General features: G+C 41.3%; 1 protein-coding gene across 1 annotated transcript in view; it reads left to right on the top strand.

Moving 5' to 3' along the window:
* The window catches only part of ahr2 (aryl hydrocarbon receptor 2), a 97122-nt gene that overhangs the window by 8284 nt on the left and 61657 nt on the right, over positions 1-27181 (top strand). Inside the window, exon 2 of the mRNA XM_004563317.5 lies at positions 10311-10498. Within this exon, the coding sequence (XP_004563374.3) occupies positions 10311-10498 (188 nt within the window). The remainder of the gene's footprint in view (positions 1-10310; positions 10499-27181) is intronic.

The following is a 27181-nucleotide window of genomic DNA, read 5'->3' as shown; positions in this document are numbered from 1 at the left end:
TGCATGATGCAGCTCAGCACTCGCACACTCTGCTCTATAATGGCATGTGGTCTAAGTGGCTGTGGTTCTAAAAACTTCTGCTTTGCAATAACGTTGATGGTGGGTTTAATAATAAGTAGGGAAATATTACATAAACTAAATTGTTGCAACACTGGCATGCTGTTACAGCATCGCACTCAAATTCATTGAGCTCTTTAGAATGATCCCTTCTTTCACAAATGTTTGTAAAGGCAGACTGCATGGCTAGCTGCTTGGTTTCTACACCTGTGCAGTGCAATACTTTTGTACTTGTAATGAATTTCAGTCATGACTTTGTCATTTTGATCTGTTTTTGACTCAAGAGCAAGAAGAAAACTTTCTAGCTGCTATGCTGTAGTTAAAGCACTGGTCAGTTGGGATGTGATGGTTTGTTAGTATAATTAGTGGATCATGTCGATCTGTTGATGCATGCTCAGGTATCCAGATAAGGAAATCCTAGAAAGTTGATCCTGTTCATCAGTGAGAGAAATGTTCCATCACTCATCTAAATAACTTCTTCAATCTAAGCTCACTGCAGGTTTCCTTGTAAAGAGTACATGACTACAAAGTAGCACCATTGCTGCGAGCTCAGTATCTGTTTCAGTTTTCTGGGACTTTGTTGGTGTTTTCAAACGGCCTCGGTCTAAAACATTTTTATCATGGGTTAAGATGCGCCCAGAGTTTGGGGAGTTTTGGGCAAGGTAATCTCCAATTAACCTGTCATGACATGTGAAGTGCAAACCTGCTGTGGGACTTTGGTGCGCATGTTTGTGTAGTTGTGCTGTTAATGAGAGGGTTTTGCAATTCCACACATTGGTAAACTTTAACAACAGCCAATCAGAGCCTGCAAGGAGACAGATGACAAAGAGAGTTTTCAGCCTCTCGGTTTTTGGAGTGCGCTGTCATGTAGCTTTTCTGGAGCCAGAAGTGACCATATTTGGATGAGTGGCTGAAATACTAAGCTAATTCTAGTTAGCTTGTTAGCTTTATAGATATATGTTAATAAGTAAGGTTTAAGACTAACCAAAAACTAAAATTTCACTCATGAACACTCATGCACAGACTTCTTGCATGATCTGTTAGTGCATATAGCCTCACAGGAACCAGGTTATCAATCTGGTAATTGCATTAAAATGCTTTACAAGGCACGATTGAGCGGTCCAGCTCACCGACTCCAGCTCCTTTAGCACACCTAGATTTAAATTTAATCAGAGTGACCCTTACCTTTGAGCCTTAACAAAAGCCACATGAGTAAGTTTAAGAAAGCAAAAGAAAAAATAAGAAGTAACGAAATTAAAACGATGTAACAGAAGGAGAGAAAAATAGAAGACGACGGTTTGAAAGTAAAAGGGAGAAAGAGAAACCACAGCAACGACCAAAATATGCATAAATAACAGTGACAATGTTACTAAACATCACAGAGTGCTAATAATATGAAATATTTTTAGAGGCAGAGGCAGCCCAAGATACTGTGTGTCTGTGCGAACCTGTGTGTGTGAGCCTGCTTGTATTTTTAAGGTTTCTCCATGTAGTGTCTAATAGTGGGTGTAGGGAGCCACAGCCCCACCCCCAGGAACAGAAGCAGGCAGGGAGGAGGCCCGGGCCCCAGTTATCCAGCGAGCCAGTGCATATGGCGCAGAAGAACCTCTGCCAGACAATATCGGGCGTCAGCTCCTCCCCAGAACCCTCAATGTCCACACGCAATTTAAATCTAAAAAGGGGCACTGGCACCAGAGGTGAGGCTGAAGATGTGCATCGTGTCTATCCCCAAGGCCCTATATGTGCCAAAGTTAAAATAACTCACCTGCCTACAGGTGTAAAGGAGGGAGAACTCAGCTAAAGAGACCAAAGCTGTTCATTAGAGTCAACCTGTAAACATAAAGTTGGAGTTCTTAACACGAGAGGTTATCGGGGGACTGCCCTGGAGGTCAACTCCTTACTACGGGAGCTGATTGAAGGGCTGAGATAGAGAGAGAGAGAGAACTTGTAGATGTGTGACAAGATCACAACAAAGTAATCACACCGACAGTTTTCTGAGTTACAGATGAGTATCTTTAGCATGTACCCAGTCCGTATTTTCTTCAAGTGTATGCATGTTTGAGATGTGAGAGCAGGAAGTCCAGGAATAACTGCTCTGCAGGTTTTGCTATTTTTAGAGTCACGTTTGTCATTTTTTTGTTATACTTCATCTCATCAATCACAGTCACACAGATATCACAGATGGCTTTGCTCAGTCTGTGTTTGAGCACATGTGCCCGGTAATTATATGTTTAGAACTGCAAAACCAGGCTTTTAAGGCTTTATAGAAAAGAAATACTCTCTTGAAACTCGTGGGTTGATCTGTGGTATATTTTTGGCTTGTTTTTTCTTTTTAGTCCTTTAACCTGTTGTTGCTTTTTCCTATAAGAACATAAAAGTTAACCCCACCAGGTAAAGTGAGAGTCTAGCAAATAAAACCCCATCAATTTACATTTAATTTACATTTCAGACACCAAGCTAGCAGTTCCCTAGAGATGTTTAAAAGAAGCCGAAGCTGAAAATGCAAAGCAAAGTGAGTAGCGAACAGGGAGAGATTTCTGTCCTTTCATCTCATAATTTGAATCAAATTTTTCTGTGTGACAGGTGGTTTTATTCTACTACTTTTTGCATATGAGATATCAGCTAATAACCAGTCCACGAACTTCCTGCTTGGTACTTTGTGTTTCTACGCGGTTTGTGTTGGCTTGTGTTTTTCTGCAACCTCAGACCAGAAATCAGGAGGTTAAAGGGTCGAACGCCACAGTTTTAACACATAGAGCACGCTCAGTGTCATTCAGGTGCACCCACACTCTGCAGGCGGCTTCTCAAGTGGCCTCGCATGACCTGAAATCCTCGGCGGAGTCATCGGCAGGAACATCTGAACCAGATTTAAATCTGAGCAGCAGCAGAAGCGCAGCTAGTCTGTGTGAGATCAACCTTTGAGTGGGAGGTTGCAGGTTTGCGTTCCCACAACAACCAGATGCTCTCCTCGAGTGTCCCCGGGCAAAACGCCAGCGCCTCTCCCAGTGCTCACTTTAAGGTCAGAGCTGCTGTCACTGACCTGTTTTGAAACTTGTTTTCACTGAGTGCCACACTGGGAAATGAGAATCACGCATGGATGTAAAGAGGGCTTGCAGGGATTTCCTGTTTCACAGTGGACCTTTGGCGGCTTCATTCAGGATACTTTGAACATGTATTGCATTATTTGTCAGAAACCTGCATCTCTGGCCTCTCTCTGAGTGATTTCCACAAAATGCCTACCTGACAAAGACAAGTAAAGACCATCAGTATTATACAGTGTGTCAGGTGTGGAGCTTCTAAATTTTCCCTCAGGGAGGCTTTTTAGCAGGTGCCATTTAGTGAATTGTCCGTTTAATGTTTAAAAAAACCTCAAAAAAATCTCAAATCACATCTGTCATTTAGCTTTTCACAGCATATACATCATGTACAATACTTGGAGTTTACTTAAATTCCCTCTCCTTGTATACTGAACATTGTTAATTTCAAGCCATTTAGCAGAGCCGTTAACAGAAGATTGTGCCTACTGGATGCACAAGCTGTAGGGCATCACATTGAAAAAATACAATGGTGTGTTGTAAAGCTCTCTCCATGCCCTTTCATATGATATATTACTCAATATATCAGTTTTTGACTGCCATTGTTAGGGCCCAAGGTCAAAGCTGACCTTGGGCCCTAACAATGGCAGTCAAGGTCAAATGCTTAGCTAACCTAGGTACTTATGTCCCCTGAGGCCTGGTATATTGCTGTGAAGTTTTAAGACGATCCATAAAAATTGTGGGTTCATATAAAGTTTTTACTTATTTTAAGATTTGGTGTGACTTTCACCAAAATTACCATCACACAAAACTTGAACACAGTATCTTGAAAACTGGATGTTAGATCACTAACAAACAGAACTGATTTTACTCCCTCTGTTCGGGGGGACAGTGATGTGATAGCTTGAAGTTTTACTTTGCTGCATAGCACTTGTGTCCTTTTAAACAGTCATCTTGATTTCTTATTGCTGAATGAGATTCATTTTTGCCAGATATGACTGTTTGCAAGTCTCCTTGACGCCTCAGTGGACACAACTTTATTGCTGTACTTCACCAAAGACAGCAACCTGTGAACTGTGACAGATCATGAGTTGGATGAGCTTATATTGAAAATTTCTGCAGGACCTCCTTTCATCTTCTATCTGAAATCTTCCGCTTTAGAGTTTGTTTCTCAGAAAGTCTGAGTGAAAAAAACAAGGCAGTGTTGGTTACATATGTAACCACTGACCGCTGAAGAAGGATCAGTATGTCCATTAGCAGTTGTGAATTCGGTTGAGCTGAAATACAGATGATGTGTGCAAAAATAGCTCCTTGTGCTAAACATATATCAGTTTCTCTAGTGCTGCAGAGACATTTCCAGTGGATTAACTTTTATTTCTTATAGCAATGTGCAGCACTCCACCCAATTTATCAAAAATTGTAATGTCTGGCTCCAAAATTCGACATAGCAGTGGCCAAAAAGGTAACTTTGGGTAAAGAGGTCTGGCGTGAACCTGTCTCAAGTTTGCTAAAAATACAGCTCTTTTTAGATGTGCTTTTTTCATGTAGAAAGCAGAAGTTAAACAGACAGACGCATGTCTCAGTTTTAAAAAGTGAGGTGTATCTAATCGCAGAACATGTCTGACTTTAGGGAAGTCTGTGGTTGGCGCCTGTGCTGTGTTATACTTAAATGAGTATGAATATTGAAGTTTGCCTATTTGGGCTGTAAAAACCGACTTAAAAAAAGTCACTCAGAAAACTCAAAAGCAACCACAGTGAACCAAAAGAATCTCCAGGGACAGTTTTAAGGTGCTCCACAGTGTCACACCTTCTCAGGGAAAAAGAAAAGCTCCTCTGTGCTCTGGACGTCTGGTTCGAGTTATAGACGAGATGCCGGGCGGGTTTGCTGCTGGAGTTCAGTTACAGATACCTGCCTTCAATGGCGCTGACCTGCAGCCATCAAGGTTTGTTTACCACTTTGCACAAGTCCTTACCAAGCCAGTGTGAGCAACAGGACTGATGGGTTTATTGTAAATTAAACACCCCGCATTCTGATCGGCTCTGGAATAGAGAAGTGAACACGTGTCACAAGGGAAGAAGATTATCTCACAACCAGAGATAATCACCAGACACAACAGCAGCTGGAGCAACAGTTTAAACAGCTATTTAAGTAGAAAAAGAACCTTAAAAACCAACTTTAACATTAATGAAGTCGGGAAGTTGCATTCATATGAAATATGATGCCAAGCTTTATCACACAAGGTTACATATCAGATACTCAGAGAAGCTCTCAGCATTAGCCCTACGTTGTTCTCACACAGTCATCCTCTTTGTCCTACTTTCAGTTAAAACATTAGACCATTAGATGTACAGCTGAGTGATATGGATACCCAAGATCATGTCTTGATATTTGCAGGTTGAATGGTGACAGAAGATAATTATCTGCCTTTTCTATGAAAGCGATATGTGAGATATCACAGCTACTTAGTTGGCATGGTTAAAAAAAGCGAGGCTTCCTCTTCAGAAACATCAGTATGTCCGCTAACAGGAGCGTTAGATATTAAAAATACAAGTTAATCAGCTGGAAATTCATGAACTTATATCTATATCTATATATATGCTGCTACAGTTTTACAAAATCAGAAACAGGAGCACCAACCATAACAGAAAGTAAAGCCTTATTCTGCTGTGGCCTTTTCACTGCTTTACCTGCAGCCGTACAGCTTAATCTAATGAGGAACTGAAACTGTTACACTCCATCAGAGTTCACTGGAAGAAACTGCAATTTTACCTCAGAGAATACACACAATATTTGCCCGCCACAGCCTTGTTGTTAGATGCACAAAGTGACCAGAAACTGTGGTTTTGTGTCATGTAAATATCTGTGTTTCTGTTGGTGGAGGCTTTGAAAAGACACAACACATAATTGCACAAGGGGTGCAGTTATGTGTTACGTAAGTTTTTTTGTTAGGTGACATTTTTTCATTTAAATGCATTTTATTGCTAATGTCCGATCAGATTGTAAAATAACTTAGTGAGACCTCGCCTGGCTCTATCTGTTGCTTCTAACAGCCTGTATGCTGATTTCTATGTACAGCACTCAGGTTGGATTTTTAGTTGTTCTCTTCAGGGGTCATTGTCAGCAATTAGTCAACATTAGCTTAGAAAAGCTTGGAAATTAAATTGATGCTTTTGTAGCCTGAAGAATTGCTGATGGCTAAATTGCCCCCCTTTGTAAGTTGCCTCAGGCCTCACTCAGGCCTAGAGACTGATCGGCAGCCACATGGCAATTTACAGTTGCTGGGGAGAAGCGTGCATTCCCTGAACGTTTGAGCAAAGAGGATGATGTAGCAAAACTCCCATTGTGACTGCGTGGAAGACTTGTCTGTAAACATTTGCAGTTTGCTCTCAGGTCTGCAGTGAAAGTTAAAAAAGTTCAAGGTAACCTGGAAATATGGATTATTCACCTTCGAAGTAAAAGTTGCACCTTTTGAAATGTGTTGGTTTCAGTGGTCAGGAACAATCTTTTTTTTTTCAGGTTGTAGTAGTTTAGTCAAGAGCAGATTGCTGCGGTTGCCTGGAAGATACAATCCTGTCTGTAAAGAGTTGACAAATTCTTACTCAGTGAGAAACCGGAAACGGGGAATGTTCTCCTTCAAAGTAAAAGTTGTGCCTTCTTGCTGCAGAAGAGCGTCTGTTTGTGCTGCATATTAAGTGCCTTGAGTGCCAAAATTAATTAAATTAATAGATCACTGAATAATAAATTAAATATCCCATTAATTAATTAAAACGGGAAATAATTCATTAAATATATAGGTAATCATAAAATGTCATTTTATTTCATTTAAAACATTTTTACAATTATTTATTTCCCGTTATAATTAATTAACACATTTAATTTATTATTTGATTGTGTATTTAGTTAATTCATTTTGGCACTCAAGGCCCTCCACTGTCACACTTTTCACGGTTTCATTACCACTCGGCAAGTAGTTAGCAACTTCCAGCAACCTTCAGAAGCCACTTGCCATCTCACCACAGAATACACACTGTTCCCTAGCAACTGGTGGTTACCGGGGAGTCACTGCCATCTTCTAGGCCTGTTTCACAACAACTGGAATCAACTTCCAGCAACCACTTACAACTGATCTTTGATCACACATTTTCTTCTTATGACCGATGGTTGCTGAGTAGTCTCGAGACCTGTGACTGAAACTCAGGCTCACATGATTCAGCTAAATATTTTTTCACGCTCTCAAAAGAAAGCAGTAAAGACTAATACCTCTGTTCACGCCTTTCAGTTTCAAAATTCACACGGCGTCTCTTAAGTAAATACAGACAGCAACTTTTCAATGCTGAAAGAACTTTCTGCACTGATGCAGACAGTAGTTAAGTGATCCGAAACATCGGTTTAAACCTTCAGCTTGTGTTTATTGGCTCTCTTGCATGTTATGCTTTCGTAGTGACGACTGAGTGAGCAGCCACCGACACCTATGGCGGTGAAGGTGATCGTCACTTCCAGCACTTCATTTGTCAACAGCTGGGGTTGCCTTTGCTAATTTGCACATTTTAACCCAAACCGCAGTCCTTCCCCAACCATAACCAAGCAACCTTTGGTCCCAAAATTTAAGCAGTAACCAGAAGTGAAAAATGAAACTAGGTGCAAATAAAAGAAAAGATCCAAATGGGAAGTGAAACAGGGTCCCTGGGCTGTTCACCCTTAAACAAGTAACCACTGTCCATTGTACCTCCAGTATGGCCATAATTCACGAGCACTGGTAAATCACGTGATGGCAGTGATGGGGGCAGTTGCATCATTAAAAGGAGTTTGTTATAGTAGATACACTGCCCAGCTTTAGACTGAAGCTGCTAATGTCTGTGTATGGATGTGCAGCCAAAGAGGAGTGTGGTCAGTCTAGATTTCAGCTGTGCAGTCTTGGATTTGTGCAGATCTGATTTAAAATCTTCCCCCTATCATAATAGATAAGTCTGATGAAGCCCTGTATTAGGCAAACATCTTTATACAGAGTTACACCTGCTTTTCATGACCTGATGCTGTAGTTTATTCAGAGTGTGTGAAGTCTGCACCTTTTGGTTTCATGTTTTCTGTAAATAAAATTGACCTTTTGAAATGGAAGAAACCTCATTTAGGAAGGAAGCTCTCCATTTCCTGTCACATTGAAAGTATATAAACCTCCTCAGCCTCGAAACTGTCACACTCGCACTAAAGTGGATCATCTTTGATCGCTGTCGCTGTCCCAAAGCAAGCGAGCTTACTGAACAGGGCTGAGCACACACGCTTGGTAAACAAGTCTGGCAACAGGTTACATCACTCTTCGGCTCACCTGGTTCCCATGGAAAGAGTGGATGGAGCAGATTAGACTCTGGAGAGCAGAGGTGGTCGGGGCTTTGTTATTTTTCCACTCAGCCAACTGTCAGCAGCTCTGAAGGAAAACAACCGCGCTGAACTGATCAGTGTGTGATACCTGACCCATAATCCAGCACGCAAACTCAATTTCAGCTCATGGATTTCTTCCATTTGATAGAATAGCTGCCCCTTTGAATCACCTCTTCTCTATTCAAATGATGTAAAACAGAGGAATTGCAGTATTTCTGATGCTGTATAATAAGTTTTTCAACAAGTACTTCTGAACAGTTCTGGAAGCTCATGATGGGAAAATGCCATACAAACACATTTATTTTAGGATGTTTTCCCTTACGTCCTTGGAATTTCTTTTGCTTAGTACAAACAATTCGAGTGAACTGAGAATCTGGAAAACATGGAACAGAGTGTTTTGGTCACCTTGTCAACAGCCTGAGACAAGGTGGACCTGAGACTATTCTGAATGCTCTAGAAAATGTGTTTTCTTTCTTAATGTGGATTTTGTTGATCTATGAGTTGATTAGTTGAGTGCTTGTTTAGTTGATTTTATTTGATGTGAGTAAAAGAATTCACAAATCCATTGTGAGGTTTGATTTTTAGTGGATTTCAGCTCGCTGTGAGGTCTGCACCGTGTCTTCACTTCACTTGTGTTGGCCCAGGTTCATATTGCTATGATGTCATAGTTTAGTTATGTGGAAAAAATCTGCCAATGTCCACTTAGGGAAAAAAAATCCCCCAAAAGGGGGGTGGTTAGGGTTGGGGTTAGAGTTGGGGGTTAGGATGTGGATCGTGGTTAGGGTTACGGGGCTGTAGTTAGGGTTATGGTTATGGGGTTTGGGTTTGGTGTGATGGTGTTTTCCTTTTGCAGAACTGTGACGTCACAACAACAATGACTGGTCAGTTGCAATGTTGAACCTGGACCAACATTAATTATGATGATCCAGGAACAACACTAACACGAGGATATTGGTGGGATCCACTTTTTGCCTTCAGAACAGTCTTAGTTCTTCATGTCACAGATTCAAAAAGGTGATGGAAACATTCCTCACAGATTTATGTCCATATTGACATGACAGCATCACACTGTTACACATGATGTGAATGTGCTTTTCCACAATGTCCCAAAGGTGCTCTATTGGACTGAGATCTGGTAACTGTGGAGGCCGTTTGAGTGCAGTGAACTTTTGAGTTCTGTGACGTGGTGCGTTATCCTGCTGCTATCCTGCTTGAACTATTAATACAAGGCCGGATGTATCCATGATTATTTAAGTTGTTTATGCCAAAGTCTGACCCTGCAATCTGAAACTGAAACTCATCACCAGGCAGCATAATGCAGCTTTCTGTTGTTCGGTTTTGTAAGCCTGTCTGAATTGTAGCCTCAGTTTCCTGTTCTTGGCTGACACACCCTCTGTGCTCTTCAGTTTCAAGGTTCAGTGTGTTTTGTGCGTTCAGAGATGCTCTTCTGCATACTTTTGTTGTAACGAGTGGTTATTTGAGTGGCCGTTGCCTTCCTGCCTTCTCAGTCATGCTTCATTTGGTCCCTAATGTAGACATAGAGGGAGCCATGGTTTACTCAAGGATGTCTGATGCTTGTTCGGCAGTGTCTTTTCTGTCTGCATGTCATCTCAGTTTATCCCAGCTGCTCTTATACTGACGAACACACACGTCAGTATACAGAACACATGCAGCTCCCAACTTTGTTTGTTGGGCTTCTCATGACCTCTCTCATTCTCAAACCAACGTTTTGACTCTGAAGAGAAACCGACCTTTTCCAAGAGTCACTTGAGATGTGGAGTTTCTCGGTCGTCAACCTGTCCTTTTAAAATAACCCCCTTTGTCTCTTTTTGTATGCACAGGCCCAAACCTCCACCTCCCGAGGGCGCCAAGTCCAACCCATCCAAACGCCATCGCGACAGGCTCAACGGCGAGCTGGACAAGCTCACCAGCCTGCTGCCCTTCACAGAGGAGGTGCGGTCCCGGCTGGACAAGCTGTCTGTCCTCCGCCTCAGCGTTGGGTACCTGAAGGTCAAGGGCTACTTCAACGGTAAGTCTTTGATCAACTCCCACGTCTGACAAATGCAATCCTTCAAATCAGAGTTTGTAGGATTTGTTTCAGATATGACAGGATATATATTATATATATAAGTCTTTGCGCAATGTTTGGCACCTAGTGAGTGAAAGGATGCTGTGTCACTGCTTCAGACACGTAACAATATACGAGTACGTGATGGTTTTAAAAAAAAACAAAACAACTTTTTTTCCCCAGATGCGCTATTTTGAAATGCCACGAGATGCTTCAGGCTTTTATGTTAATGCGATGGCATCAGATTTGTGCTGTGTTGAAATGGTGTATGCCTTTACCATGGAGTCAGCTGTTCAATGGGACTTAATCCAGAAACTAATCGAGCTGCAAGATGAAGCAAGTCAGCATCATTTTGAATCCAACATTTATGTTTAATAGCAGCAATGTTGGGAAAGCTGTGCTTATCCGAGCTTGATGTAAAGTCAGTGCAATACTGAGCTGGCTAATTAGATGTAATTATTAGATGTGGTCATATGTAACTCTGGAGATTACACTTGTTTTGTTGGGTTGGGATGTTTCAGTGGGTGTACAAATATAGTGGCTGTAAATCTGCAAATAAGTCAGCATTTATTGATGGATGTGTCACAGCGATTTTGTGCCAGATCAGTGTTCAGACACGTTGTGATGAAGAGCCAGAAAAGGCCAGGACAGGACATAAAAGGAAGAATTTTTGGGGGCCCTGAAACAGTGGAAATAATTAACATCCATCCATATATACAAGAGAGGAAGACATCATTGTGAAGCACTAAGATATCGTCCATGGTACCGGTTTGGTACAATAAATGGCTAAATCTAATAACAAAGTAGGGCCTGATTACAGCAACAAGTCATAACCACAGTTATTTAATTGACTGTAGAAAATCTTGAGTCACTGAACCCAAAAACTCCCTTTTTAACAGTAGACCATGAACTTGAAGTTGGACCGAAGTCCGATGATGTTTGCATGTCTTCTTCTATCGCTTTCATTCAGTCATTTTCACCACTCTTGATACGTTTTTCCAAACAGTTAATGAATAAAAACATCTCACCATTTCAAGACCTGAACAACAAATGGTTGTACTCTTCCATTGAAACCTCACTGACTCTGAAAAAGTGCTGCAAGAACCTGTGGGCGTGATTTAGGGTAAAGAGTGTTCAGACACAAAAATGAAATGGGAAGGGTTCATTTGACGCTCGGTACGATGTAACTGCTGGAACTGAGAAAATCAAGATGATAAATGTGAAACTATAGGCATCAGGAAAAAAAAGAAAAAATACACAAACTTTGCAGCAACTACTGCATATTACAGCAAAATTACACTACGTAGATTGACAGCACATGCTCGTGCGTAAGAAGCAGTGCAATGCTGGATTGTGGGCTTGTGACTTTTGCTCTTCGACACCTGTTTGAATGAAAGTTTGACGTGGTTTGATTGAAAACAGTCACTCGGTGCTGCACAGCGTCATGGAAAGTGAGAAATCCGTTGTCTTATGAGGAGCTGTGAGATTCAGATGAGAAATGACAAAACGTTGAGGGGTGAGGTGCGTGTAGCAACAATAACAGCGTGTACACAAACACGAGGAGTAAGGATAATGTGGGTGGGGAAATTCGCTCCTGATGTGAGAACTGCATCAAAGCAACCGAGAAAGACTGAAACTAAATAAATAATATGCAGATAGGGATGGGCTTTTCAAGCAGGAACAATTTCAGGATTCACTGGGAACCATTCAGCTATTCTTCGACGATCGCTCCCCCACCTGAACTGCCCTCACCCGACTTAGATGTGGCAGACTTACGACATGTTCGGATTACCTGGAGTGGCTTGCACACAAGACTTGTTGACAGCTGTAGTCTTTGGCCATCTGTGTTTCTCTTATTTGTGCAGGCCTACTTAATCTCACTGCACCACACATATTCTTGACTGGCAAAAAGCCTGGATACGCACAGCCACCACCTCCTGGCTAAAGTTACATCTTTACCGAGTGCTGGTAACAAATATATGTGAGTAACTAATAAATTGGTAAAGCAGTGTCCGGTTAATGTCCACACACCTTTGTGTGGGGTTAGACCACACTGGGCTCTGACACAGTCTGCATATAGCAGCTTACTTCGGTTTACTGATAGATGCTGGACACTTAGCTAGTGCTGTGCATTGATGAAATATGAATAATTTATTTAAGCAGTCTAATATTTTTGCTGCTGTAGAGTCCCACAAAACTCACAATGAGGCCTCAGTGTTTCTCTGATATAAAATCTGATATTTTATGGATCTTATGCTGTATTTACCCTCGTGCGATGAATTAGAGCAGTTTGAGGGTTACAGCGAGATAGATTTATTTGTTCTCTGCAGTGTTCTGTGATTCTGCAGTATACCTGCATTTTGTTTCCTACTATATATGAAAGTTTTTTTTTTACCTCCTCTGTTGGTTTCCTGTGTGGAAACTCCACTAAAACACACTCCACTAGTCAGACACACTTCGGGTTTATGAAAACTGTTTATTCTGAACCTTTTTAGACCAGCTTTATTTCCATTTCAGGCCCCAAATAAGGCAGCAGCATGCAGACAAACAGCGGTTTGAAACATCCTGCTGGGTGTGCATTCAGCTGAGATACACCAGGCTCACTTTTGTGGCTGATACTGGAAGAAGATAAGTTTAAGAATAGTTAAAGGGCAACTGTCTAGACAGTGATCCAAATCGTTGTTTTAAACAACAGGACAAATACGACAGTGTTTGTTCAGTATGCGCACAGCAAGCCACGAGAAAGGAAAGACGTCTCGGGCTAGCATGAAAGTCTGCTAAAGCTATAAGTAGTGTTGCAGTGGAGTCTTCCTTTGCTTGAGCTCCACGTCTTCACCAGATCAGCATGGTACTTCTTGAATAATCCAGGTAAAAAGACCATGAATACATACCCCAGCATTGCCTCCAGTTTGTGTGCATGGTTTCTGACAAAGAAACTGAACAAGCTGGTGCTCAGTCATTGTGTTTGCAAAGGGAAGACAATCAGGAGGATGGATTTAAAGGGGGAGGAGTGAAGATAGATGGTTTCAGGCAAAGGGTGAACTGAGGGGATGCACCATAGGGTAAAGAATGATTATTCAATTCAATTCAGTTGAGTTTTATTTATATAGTGCAAAATCACAACAACATTATACTAAGCTGATTTATTTTGAAAGGTAAAGACCCTGCAATAATACAGAGAAAACCCCACCAATCAAACAACCCCATATGAGTGAGCACTTGGCGGCAGTGGGAAGGAAAAACTCCCTTTTAACAGGAAGAAACCTCCAGCAGCACTAGTTTAGCGAGCGGCAACCAGCTGAGGGTGATTATTATGAACTGTGAATTATGCAAAGCTACTGTAGTAGAATAAAAATATGATGGTGGAAATCAGCTGCAGTTATTTAGTGTATAAAATATACTGCCTACAGAGTTAGTCTTAGGCCCAAAGAAAGTCACTTTAAGTTTTAAGAAAAGCCCAACATTTGTGTACACTTGTTATTTTCTCTGCGCACGGTACAGAACATACATGATCATATCAGGATTTCAGGCCACAGCACAGAACAGGTGCATGTCTCATCGGCCTGACAGCATTTATGCAGAAATTCTCGCCTCTTCTCACTCCTGTTGCCGAGGAGGACTGATCCAAATACACGGCAAGTCAGAAGGGCCACATTTCACAGTCATGCACTGATATAGCCTCTCAGCTGGTGGCTACCACACCCCCGCTTATCATTTACTGTAAATAGGAAGCTTGTCTTTCAGGCAGCCTGGATCTAATCATTGCTATTTTCACAAGAGGCAGCAGAACAAAGCGAGGAAGCTCGCTGGAAACTCAAATAACCTCGGTGATCGTCTGCGCCATGTTGACAGAAATAGGGGTAGAATTCACTTTTAGATAAATAATCTTCTTGAGCCCCAGAGGAGAGGATTGTTATTTTCCAAGAGGTCAGAGACCATCGGTGCATCGGTCAATGTTATAAAACAAACCCGTCCACTGCTATCCTTAAAGCTAGGTTGGAAAAAAAAAAAAAAAATTTTCTAGCTCCATTTTTTAAATATTTTGATTTGTAGGTCAAGAAGTTATTTAGCTTATAATTGGCCCTGTGCAGCCCCTCAATGCATCATCTGTTTGAAATACCATATTTTCCGCACTATAAGGCGCACTTAAATTGCTTTAATTTTCTCAAAAATCGACAGTGTGCCTTATAATCTGGTGCACCTTATGTATGAATTCTGGTTGTGCTTACTGACCTTGAACCAATTTTATGTGGTACACGGCGCTCAAAAATCTGTCAAAAATGTTTTAGTACGACTTTGGTAAGCTACGAAGCCACACCGCTTGATGGATTGTCAGAGCATTATGTCTATTGTAGTCAGGAGCCTCGTGGAGTAATCTGGCTCCAGAACTCTGTCTGCTTCAGGTCTCAAAGTCAAACGAACATTGCAGCATCACTGAGAGTTAAAAACTGTCTAAATTCTTTCATCTTTAATAAAATGATCAGCGTTGCTGCTTTACCAGGTGTAACAATTAAGTTTAACATCCAGGCATCCATGAAAACAGAATTTATTAAATTTAATGGAGTTAGAAGTTGGCAGGAAGTTAGCTCGCTAGTTTACGCCTAAACATGATATAGCATGTTCTGACTGAGAGATTTATGAAAAATTAAAACGTACAGCTCTGCCATCACTTCCAACATAAATGAAGACAGAAAACTAAAAAGCAGTGACGTTTGTAGGGTTACTGAAGTTGGGCTAGCTGGTATATAATGATGTGGTACGTGATTGATAGCGACACAGCTATGTTAGCATAACAAACAGTGAAGCTGGAGGATGAACCCTAACCTTTTTCCACTCGATAAAGGTTAACATGAGGGTTCCTGATGGTTAGAGACAAATGCAATCGCATGGCAGGATGCTGTAAACGGAACAAACTACAGTTAGGAGAATAACTGAGATAATCCATCCAGCTTACGGGGTTAGTCATTAATATACTGCAACAACATGGGAATAGAGCAGCTACGAGAGAATTCAGCATTAATGAATCACTGTTATGGAAGTGGAGGAAGCAAGAAGAATTTGTTGAGTAAAGTTTGACTTGTCTGACTGTTTTGTTTCGCTTAATGCACCTTATGTATGAAAAATACTGTAAGCTAGTTTCGCTCCACCCTCATTATATCAACCCTCCTCTCCTAAATAGAAGGCTTGAGAAGCTAGTGGGTGGGACTTCTGTACTTGAGAGGACCATATTAGGGATATAAATCCAATCCATTATTATTATTATTATTATTATTATTATATCCTCTCTCTGATATCATACAGAGTAGAAGAGTAGGAAAAACTGGGTGAGGCATGAACGTTTGACTCCCCACGTTAGATCTGAACATTCAGCAGTGAGCTGGACAGGAAATAATCAAAACAAAAAATGGCTCATTTCCAAAGTAACAACTTGAAAAAGTGGTTACGTTGTCTTTTAAAAAGGCCACATGGAAGCATTTTAAACCTACATTCTTATTGCTGGCCAGCAGGGGGCGCCTCCTTTTGTGCACAAAGACTGGCGGTTCTATAGACGTTTGTGCTAAAACTGCACTTACATTATCTCAGTCTGTGACCTCAGCAAACACCTTTCTGTTGACTTTATGATCTCAGTTCTTTGTTTTGAGTCTTATTTAATAAAGCACAAATTTTATTTTGTATATTTTGATCCGATTTAACATCAATTAAATGATAAAGCCAGGTGTGATTTAAGGTGGGTCTAGATTATAATTGACAAAGTCCTCCTGTGTGAGGGTGCGGTGTCCTTCAGCTTGAGTACACCATTGGTTTGGCTTCACGAGCCAGTGTGTGATGCCACACAGACTACGTCCTTCTTTAAAGTACAGTCTATGTAAATCTAACACAAGGTTAAAGACAGTTTAAAGGAGAGAGTGAATCATGGCTAAAATGTGGAAGACAGCACAATTGGCTACTGTGAACATATTTGTCTTTGTGTTTAGAAATATTAAACTGTAGAGGAATAAAGAAAAGGTTGAATGAAGCCAAAAGCTCCAGCCAAGATGATTAAGCATTCAGTGCGCTAAAGGCGTGGTCAGTTTATTTTTATCAGATTGCATTTTCAGTCATATGGTTAGTGGATTTCTGAGTGGAGTTGACAGAAGGAGCTGAAACTGAAACGAGCAGAGATGTTGTTTATATAGTGGGGCATATTTAATGCATACGGGTTAGACGCTAAACTTTTATTAAGCACGTGTTTACTGCTGTGTTTGTATCTCATCGTCATCTCTTGGAAGCCCACGATAAATTCTCCCAGCTCAAAAAGTTTTACATAAGGTAATCAGAGGACAGATCAGAAGGGAGGTGATATATGGCCAAATACTGGAATAATAAAACTGCTTCAGCGTTCAATTTATTAGCTTTGTGCTGGAACCGACAGGAATTTTTCTCCTGGAACAGCGAGTAAACTGAGCCAGAAGTCTCAGGCGCTGGCAAGTGATCAGTGAATCACTGGCATTGACTAACAACCCTATCAACCCCCTGCAGTCGTTGGTCTATTTATGCTCTGAGACATGGTATTAAAAAACAAAAAGAAAAAGAGAAAACAGACATATTGGCTCTTTAATGCGAGCGTGTAGCCGCTCTCATCAAAGCAGCGGAGCCCCGACTGCCTGCTGCCAAAGGAAACAAGACAGCAGAGCTGGTTTCGCTTTGGTCTCATCAATTATTTGGCCGTGCGGGTCACTTAGTGTCAGCTGAACAAAAGCGTTTGGAGGCGGCGCTGGGAGTCTGGTTTCCTTCAAACCCCGCTGTCGCTGCAGCAGCTTCCCTCCTCACCGCTCTTATTTTGAAATATCAAATTGAGAACAGCTTGATCCAGAAGTTAGACGGTTTGCCTGCGAACGTAGCATGTTGGATCCAAGATTTCTTCACTCATCCCCACTTGTTTCTTGGCCACCCTCCCTTTTCCACCCACCGATCTCCACCCATTTCCTGTGGCGCCCCCTGCAGCCCCTTGGTGGGCCCCCTTTTCCTTGAACTGTTCAGCTTCTTCCTCCTTTTCTGAAGTTCACAGCTCCCCCGACCCCCGCCGCCCTCCATCTCCACCTCAAACAAACTGCAGGACTCCGGTTTGTTGTTACAGCAGGGAGGCCTGTTCGTGCAGCAGACCTACGTCGGCACAACTCGAGACTTTATGCATTCATAAAACCCTCCAATTTTACCTTTTCTGCACTCCTTCAAAGCCTTCTTTAAAAAGCTGCCTTTTTAGTGCATGAAGACTTTTGAAGTGCTTTGTTTGTGCTTGCTTTGGGCTTTTCTTAAGTATTAAAAAGTCCTCATTACGCTGGCTTTCTCATTATGTAATGACAGGTCCACCTTAAGATAACTCCAAAGTGCAGTCTGCTTCTCTGAAACAAGCCGTGCCTCATCAGTCTGACGGATTTTGTTGGCTTTTATCTGAAGAAAATTTGAAGGTATTGTCGATGAGACTTGCCAGGGTTTCCAGCATAAATTTCTCTAGCCTCTCTTTTGTTTCTACTCACTATTAATTGTGATAAGCCCAAACTTATTTGCATAGCCGGCTTTAAAAGCAATAAAAGAAAACAAAGTACTTCAACCAGGGAAATAAAGGCAGGCATTAAAGTCAGGAAATTAAGATTAAAGGACGAGGAGGGTAAAAATAACAGTGAAAACAATAAAAACAAAGGACACCGAGCAGCAAAAAGCAAGGCTGTAAAATTAAGTTTACAAGGTGATTTTAAAAGGCAGTGATACACTACAGCTGCTCGGTTTGAGGGGTTTTTAGGTCTCGGTACCGTTTCCTGTAACTTGACATGTTCGGCTTCTCTTCGTTACGTTTAAGCAACATGTTTGAATGTGGGGAAATTAAACTGATGCAATACACTGCATGCAGAAACACGCCATGGACAGGGTCAAATATGATCTTGTTGTGACGGTAACCCTGTAAAAACCCTGTTTTTTTTAACTAGAGTATTTATTGAACCTTCTGACAAATAAAAATAAGAAATTAAAAAAAATCGTCATCTGAGTTTTAATTTGCATAATTTTTGCTATATCCAGGATTTTGTGTGATTTATTGCTCACAGCTTTTATCTTAAACAAAGAAAACATTTACTGGCATTAGGGTTTAAACAAAACACACTGGTGATGTAGAGGTCTTAAAAACTCATCAAATATGATAAACTTTGTGTTTACAGGGATAAACATTGACGCTGTTTGACTGTGTTCAACCAAACCCAGGATTTGTATCATCCAAACACTAAAGTTATCATTTCTTTTAATGCGCTGTGGTAGCATTTTAACCTAAAAAAAAGTTGAATGCAAACTTCAGACATGCATAACACACATACATTTGCCAGTTCAGTTGTTAATAAATATCGCCATTGATAAATAAATTAAAAGAGGACTTTTTTGGGACGGTAACCAATTAATCCAAAAAGTCTTTACCAGTATTCACACTGATGAATGATTCCAACCAATTTCACCAGTGACTGCCAGCAACCACTTGCCACTCAGTTGGGGAACACACTTTTTGCCCTAGCAACCATTGGTTGCTACGGTTTGCCTACCAGTCTCTAGGCCTGCGTGACTGAGACCTCAAGCTTTGAAACATATTTGTGAAAACATTAAAAACACAGTTCAGGTGTCATAATGTTTTCAAACCAGTTCACAGAGCTGTGGGCTCGTTCTCTGAGCCACTCTGAGCTTTTTAGGTGGTTCAGGATGAACCAGGGACACAAACACGACAAAAGAAAAAATACCAGGGATCCAGCGATGAGTGTAGATAACACGGACACAGCTGCACATGTGGTCGCAACTCTTAAATCAACATTTTCCTTTGCATGTTATCAAAAACATTCAAGTGACATCTCTTAAACCTCTGCTTAAAAAATTAAAACCATACAACATCAGACTGAATGAAGTCAGTAACGCCAAAATAATCTGATAGAATTCAGATTCTGAGAAGCTTTATCATTGAATCCAGTATCAGTCCATTTATTTTGCTAACTACCAGTCTTAATTTGATACAAGTAACAATACTTACTTTCATTTTTTGTTTAGATTAAGTTTTTAAATGATAATGATTGTTCAAAATCGACACAACACAATCTAAACTTTTCGTCCAGCACTGGGAGCATTGGTAAATAAACAGAATCATAAATCTGACCAGACATTTGTCCTAAAATATCCCCAAAATGCCACAAAGACACTGAAACATTTTAACATTTTTAGCTCGTCAATTACCAGCTTTGTCGACCGCTTGGTCACCAGACTGAAGATGTAAATAAAAAGCTCACTGGGTGTCTGCGGCCGTGTTGAATCACTCGTTGTGATTGTGCTGTTACCAAATACACACACACACACACACACACACACACACACACACACACACACACACACACACACACACACACACACACACACACACACACACCACTGAGAGTCTGTCTGCTGATGAATTTCCCAGCATGCCTCTCAGTGAACAAAGGCGACCCGGGAGTGTAAAGGCTCACGGGGAGGCCAGCGCGGTGCAGTGGTTTAGCAGGATGTGGCTCAGAAAGGACCGCTCTGTGTCCGTCCTCTGGGCCTCGTCTCTCCCACAGGGCTGAGACGCAGGACGGCGACGATGGGCTGCTGGGAAACGCCCGAGGGTTCGATCCCATTTCCAATGCTCACAACACGGGCATTGTTCGACACTGTGAGCATTTTCTGAAGCAGACCTCCCTCGTGTTCAGACACGGCTTTGCTTTTATCCTCAGCTTGTCTGTCTCAGTCTGTCTCTTCTCTTTCCCTTCTTCTGTCTTTCCCTTATCAGAAACAAAGCTTGTTATTATCTTGCCGAAACACCGAGTGAACATTTTCCAATTTTTTTTATATTTTCAGCTATATGTCAATCTTTGCTTAACTGCTTTACAAGCTCACATGTTGCTCAAACACTTTCTCTAACATTTTTCACATGAACACATAGCAAGGACATGCATGGGTTCCTGCACAGGGCTAAAAGAGTCTGAGACCACTTGACCAGATTCTACACAACAACATAAGTAAATGCAAAAGGGACCAAAAGAGATAGAGGCATAAATATCAGTAAAATTAGATTTAAAAAAAAAAATCCAAAATGTCCACAAAAAGCCATAAATGGATATAAAATGTCCACATAGAGACATGAAATAGATGTAAAATGTCGACAAAAAGCCATAAATGGATATAAAATGTCCACATAGAGACATGAAATAGATGTAAAATGTCGACAAAAAGTCATAAATGGATATAAAATGTCCACATAGAGACATGAAATAGATGTAAAATGTCCACAAAAATGAATAGATAGATTTAATATGTCCATGCTGAGACATAAATAGATTTATCTTTTTAAAAAGACACAGAAAGAGGTCCAAAATGTTCACAATCTTGCTGAAAAACACCATAAAGCCATAAAAAATAAAGCCATGAAAAGTGAAAAGCAAACACAAAATCACCACAGAATGAAAAGAAAAACAAAGCAGCCACAGAGTGATGAATAAAGACCACAAAACACCCAAAGCAAGTGTAAAAAAACCCAAACATAGCAAAGCAAAATCACCATGATATAAGACAAAACGAACACAATGACTTCCAAAAGAGGCACACAGAAAAAACCCCACACACATTAAAATAATTCAAGACACCTTCAAAAGGTGTAAAATGTCCATGAAGACACAGAAAAAACACAGAGAGATGGAACCAGCCACAGAAGTAACACAAATGGGGTTTTCAATGAGTACAAAATGTCTTCAAAAAGTTGCAAAGAAATGTGAAACTGCAGAGTAAAATGAGCGTGACCACAGAGAGACTGCACGTACCACAGGTAGATTTTAACGTGCGACACCAAAATCAATACCACTTTCTTTTCTGCCTTCTTTCATTTTTGCACTGTGCCGTTTGTGTAGGAGGATGTTTGAGTCAGCTGATTTATCACACCTGAGAGGCGGTGCCAGCGTAAACAGTGAAAGTAAGCCTCCACTGCTGCCTGCGCTAGATAGAGAAATGATAGATAGTCTCTTATAAGAGGCTCTTATTGAGACAAAGAAGTCTGCTGGGGATTCAGGCTTTCTCTTTGTGAGCCTTAATGAATAGCTGTCCCTGATGAAGCTCCCTTGTTTCCCCTCATGGAGGAGGTGGAGGAGGAGATTTCTGGCTGTTTGAGAGTCATAATTTGTGGTCTTATAATAGCTCGGCTGAACTTCCCTCCTTCGCTGGGCCTCAGGAAACACACACACATGCACGCGCACGCATGTGTACACTCTATATTTTTTCTGTGTTACACATTCATTTTTTTCCCTCTCTCGACATGCACGCACCCCGCCCGACCCTCTTCCTTTATGCGTTTTCCAGATGTGGACAGATTCAGGCCCTTGGTCTGTGTTCCCAGCTGATTAATGCTGCTGCTTTACAACATCAGGCTTCCTCTTTGTGAACCCCGTGACCCCCTCTGATCTTGAGCATGACCTCCAACTAGTCTCAAGGTGAAGGCTGGAGAGCATGGGGTATACTGTAGGTTGCAGGTTTCAGGTACAGGCTTACAGATGGTTTATGCTAATTTGGATGAATCACAGTTCAAAATGAACCTTTTATTATTCACTTATTCTGGAGCTCTTCACCACATTAAACAATCAAACATGGGCTGTACCAAGTGCCAGTTGGGAAATTCTACTTTTAAAATATAAATATCTCCATACTTTTTTTTTTAGCATCCTATTAATTGTCATTATTCATGCCTCCAAGTGCAAGTGGGCATGCATGCGAGGTTTAATGAGTGCAGGTAGTTGGGCAGGAAAAGAGTTTATTTCCACTGGTCTGATTTCAGCTCAGTGTGAGAGTCTTTACTGCAAACTGCCGTCAGTTGTGGTCTCGCTAATTTCTACTTTCTCTGCTCTCACTTTCACTGTGAGTGCGCCTCTTGCACACGGAGTGGAGCAGACCCGGCTCCGCTCACGTTACTGTAGGTGGGATAAAAGCTTCCTAAATAAAGTGGTAACATGACAAAACGCAACAAAAGAGAAAGCGAGCTAAAAGGGTTGGTTGTTGTCATTAGAAGCCGAGAAATGCCTCGAAAGTGGTGAACTTGATGCAGTGTTTAGACCGTCGGTTACTGGCGTCAGTAGTAGTGTAATATCTCCTCCCAAGAAATGTAACTACGCGCCACGTTGACGCAGCCTGCAGCGACTTGAACCGCGTGGAAGGTTGCGGTGTAGGGTTAAGAGGGGTTTCCCATTACGTCGTTAGTTAGGACATATATTTCCTGCAGAAGTCTATGATGCTTTACTAGCTCTACATCAGAGATGTTGGTGCATAGCCCCGGCATAGGAATGAAATAAAAAGTAAAAGCTCCTTTTGACTGTTCTCTTGCCACAAGAGCTTGATTTGGCAGAGTTTTGTACTTCCTGTCGCAAAACCAAAGGGAATTTGTGTCCCCGGTCGGAAACAAACTAGCGACCTTTAGCTTACCAAGCAAACATATTTGCTTTTTCGCTGTTTGAGCCCATGATCTCCAGCGATCAGTCCATACGTGGTAAAGACACTGGATCTTTTTTCTGCTTGCAAAAAAAAAAGAAATTTTGGCGTCCCACCAACCAAAGAGGTTTGGCCTCCCTCCAGGAGGAAAATTACCGGGATTGTGATAAAAATATTTTTAAGATTTCAGTCTTGTGGTTCATTTACTGAAGCATAAAACACGTGTTTATCAAATGACCAGAAAAAGCACTTACAGCCTCATTTTTAGTTCTCTTACTCAGCAGAAATCTGTCCTTTTTTCTGCTAATTTTGGCCATTTGGTGAACAAAAATGAAAGTTTTACTTCAAAGAAATGCTGTGAGGTTTGCAGCCGAGCTTTGTCAGTAGCTTTAAGACCAGAGTCACGTGAATCCTGGGAGTTTGAACACTCTGTCCTTCCACTTCTTCTCACTTCTGCTTTTTCCTGCTGTGTGACTGACGGGCCGATACGAGGCATCGACAGACAAGCTCTGCCCTTGGCGCTGGCTCTTGGGTGTCATGTAAAAAAAAAAAAAAGCAATAAGGAATAACACACAGTGTCAGCTCCAGAACACAAGCCAGTCCTGCTGTAGATTCTCAGTTTGGCAGGCCTCCTGATCCGGGTAACCGCTGTCAGGAAACAGATGGCTGCTTTAACGGTGTTTGGTGGGACCTGCCTGTGTCCTGGGGCAAAGTGTGGCTCACTGAAGTGCTCCTGCAGAACTAAATTAGAGCATTAGGGCTGGAATATGTGGGACTTTTGCAGATCTTATCAGAGGTCGGGGGGTAATTTCCCTGATAGAGTTGGGAAAGTTTTGGACAATTGCCATTTCTTTAAGAGGAGTTGTTGTGTTCTTAATTTCCCCTTCCTCTCATATCTGAGTGAACGAAGTGCTCACTGGACATTTATCTTTGATCTTTTGACTTTGGGACTGCTCACAGATTTTAATTTGTTTGGAAAAGAGTCAGCATAGACAACAAAAACAAACTGAACACTGATGTTTCCTAACTCATTGTTTTGAGACACTGAGATTTTTGTACTTTCTTGGGTCTTTTCTGTATTGTTTTCAGGTGGGATTTGTTTTCACCGTTCATTATTTTTTGTGTCATTCATTCTTTGTTTGCTGCTGAAACAACTTTATCTATTGTTCAATGAAGAGGAAGAGGATTAAGAAAAGAGAGAAAGTAAGAGAGAAAGAGAACTGGTTAGAGGCCTAGCATCGATGTTTGTGTTGGCAGGAGAGTCAAAGTCCAATGCAGAGGCCTTTAAAAAGCTCAAACAAACCGGTTCTGTTAACACGGAATAAAGCAGAGAAGAAGAAAAGGGAGGGTATGTGAAGGGACAATTACTCATTCGCTTAAATGCATGAAAGTCAATCGTGGGGCCAGGTCAAGAGTAAAAAGACAGTTATTACCTGTTCTTTAGAGCTATCATAGTTTGGAAATGCCCATGCGGGCTAAATTGTGGAATATGACCTGGAATGATCCTGGAAAAGCGTCTCCAGCGTGTCCAGTACGATAGCATCAGCCCTGCAGACCCTCTGCTTGGAGGATCGCAGTCAAAACACCGCAGATGAGCCGTCGTGTAGAAACCTGCCCAGGCATCTGTTTGTGTGTGTGTGAATGTGTGCTTGTGTAGTTTGAAATTCATCTCTCTTCCTTCTGAAGGTAAAGACTATGTGTTTTTAAAACTCGGGATAACAGCTAGGATGATATTCTTTTCCCTTTTTGCTTCGTTCGGGGATGCCAGGCTCATGGGCAGCTCAAGGAAACACCCCTACAGATTTTCCACTTTGTTTAAGGAAACTTTGACCTGTGCCATAGCCAAGATTGTAAAAAGCTGAAACCTAAAGTGAAAAGGACTTCCTCACAACACTGGCCACATTTTTTTCAGTGGCTTTACTGGCAGTGCATGTGCATTATTATTCAAATAGCTTGTTTAAATCTAAAAGTACTGTCATCTACTTTTCAATTCAGTTCAATTCAATTCAGCTTTATTTATATAACACCAAACCACAACTGTCGCCTTAAAGTGTGTTATATTGTAAAGTAGAGACCCTACAGTAACACAGAGAAAACCCCAACAGTCATATGACCCCCTATGAGCAAGCACTTTGGCAACAGTGGGAAGGAAAAACTCCCTTTTAACAGGAAGAAACCTCCAGCAGAACCAGACTAAGGGAGGTACGGCCTCCTACTGTGACTAGTTTGTGGTGAGGTGATGAAGACAGGACAAAAATGCATTAACACAACAGGAGCCTTCTGATTAGTCGTTTACCCTGCGAGATCCCAGTCATCGTCACGGTGACTTACTGTGAGTTATTGTGGTTTCCAAACTGGGTTAAGGGGGCCACAAGATGAACTGGAGGGGTTGGCTATAGTTTGCAACTATAGCATGTGTGTATGTTGGAGTGAATGTCTGTTGGTATGGCTGATTTTTGAAAAGTGAGATATAAATAAAGTTAATATTATTATTATTATTATTATTATTGTTGTTGTTGTTGTTGTTGTTGTTGTTGTTGTTGTTGTTGTTGTTGTTGTTGTTGTTGTTGTTGTTGTTACAACTTTTTTTCTTACAAATGTTATTACACTGTTTATTACACAGTTATTTCCCCTTTTAAAATCTGTGTAATACTCCTGTTGAAGCAGGTGCTGGATTTGGTTGTGAGATGGTTGTGAGAGCGTGACACATCAAAGACCCTGGTTAACAGTGGAAAGATTAACAAGTGGTTTGAAAAGATCACTTTCTTTTTAAACCACAACTAACAAGCTAGATGCACAACTTGACAATTATACAAAAGAGAAGAAGTATCTCGAATGCTGCCTCTGGTATCACTTTAGATGTCAGTAGAAGTTGCTCCTTCAACTTCACCGTGATAGCGTGAAGCCGAAGGAGCAACTGGAAACTAAACGTCTCTTCTGAGAAAACTTTACCTACCTGAAAAGATCTGGAGCAGAAGCAGAACGCATGGATTGTGTCAAAGTGACTGATGAGGCGGCAGAGCCGAGATAAATGCTAGTGGAGAGGTGGCACTCTCGTAAGGGATATTGCAGGTGTGAGGCAAATGGGGCGTCTGCTGCAGTCAAAAGGAAAACTGAGGACATGTCAGATGTCCGATGTGAGGGGGGTTGCACAGATCTGAATACAGGTGCACCTTGAATGTTTCCTTGCCGTCGGCGCTGACAGTTTCTGTTACAGGTGAACTGAAGAAGGTCAGGACTTTAACAACGTTATCCGACTACTGAAACGGTATACAACTTTCTAAACCCTCACCTGCTTTCTGTTACCCGTTTCTCTGATCTGTGTCTGAAGTAGGCGGCGCTCAGTCGGTCCATTTTGTGCAGAAGAGGAGTGATGCGACGTCTCAGAGGCTTCCTTTCATGTGAGCAAGCACAGAGCTGAAGCAGGAAGCCTGGGTTAAAACTTAAAGTTCATATTTGTTTAGTAATTAGGCGAAGCGTGTTTAGTCTTGCTGGGGTCCACATTAAAAACATGCATCAGCACTTTTTCAGCTGCACTGGAGTGCTATAAAACCATCTAAATACTTACCTTAGCAACAGGTATTGTTTTAGAGATTTCTTGAATCAACCTCTGGTTTTCCTCTGTTTAGCCAGCTAAATAAAATCAGATAAAAACACCACGCTGTATTAATTCTTTACTGCAGGAATATGTTTTGTATATACAGCCTGTCTGTCTGTATCTTATCTTATCTTATTATGAAATTATGCTCAAACTGTGTGGGTCACATTGGCACTATACTTTTTTGATGATGCACTAAAAAGCATGGATGTCTTTGTGCTGCCGAGACATTTTACTCTGCTGTAATTGAAGTGAACATAACACAAAGTTATAGATTTTCTTTCATCAGTTTATCAGTAAAAATATAGTCTATGGAGCAGAGTCAGGCCTGAACACTTTCAGGGGACTACAATATATAAATAACCATGTTTAAATGACACCTTTCATGTTAGTGTGCAGCACAAAACCCAGGTAAACTAAGAAAGTTGATAACCACCACCATAAACCTTTATCTTTGACTGTTGAGTCAGCTAATGCAAAGAACACCAGGCTCTGTTGTACTTACGGGTCCTATAGTTACAGTGACACAAACTGGTGTGTATGCATTCATCACAAAA

Source organism: Maylandia zebra, linkage group LG23 (assembly GCF_041146795.1).
Source record: "Maylandia zebra isolate NMK-2024a linkage group LG23, Mzebra_GT3a, whole genome shotgun sequence".
Taxonomy (NCBI): Eukaryota; Metazoa; Chordata; class Actinopteri; order Cichliformes; family Cichlidae; genus Maylandia; species Maylandia zebra.
The sequence above is the reverse complement of the archived record's forward strand: the minus strand, read 5'-3'. Positions and strand labels throughout refer to the sequence as shown.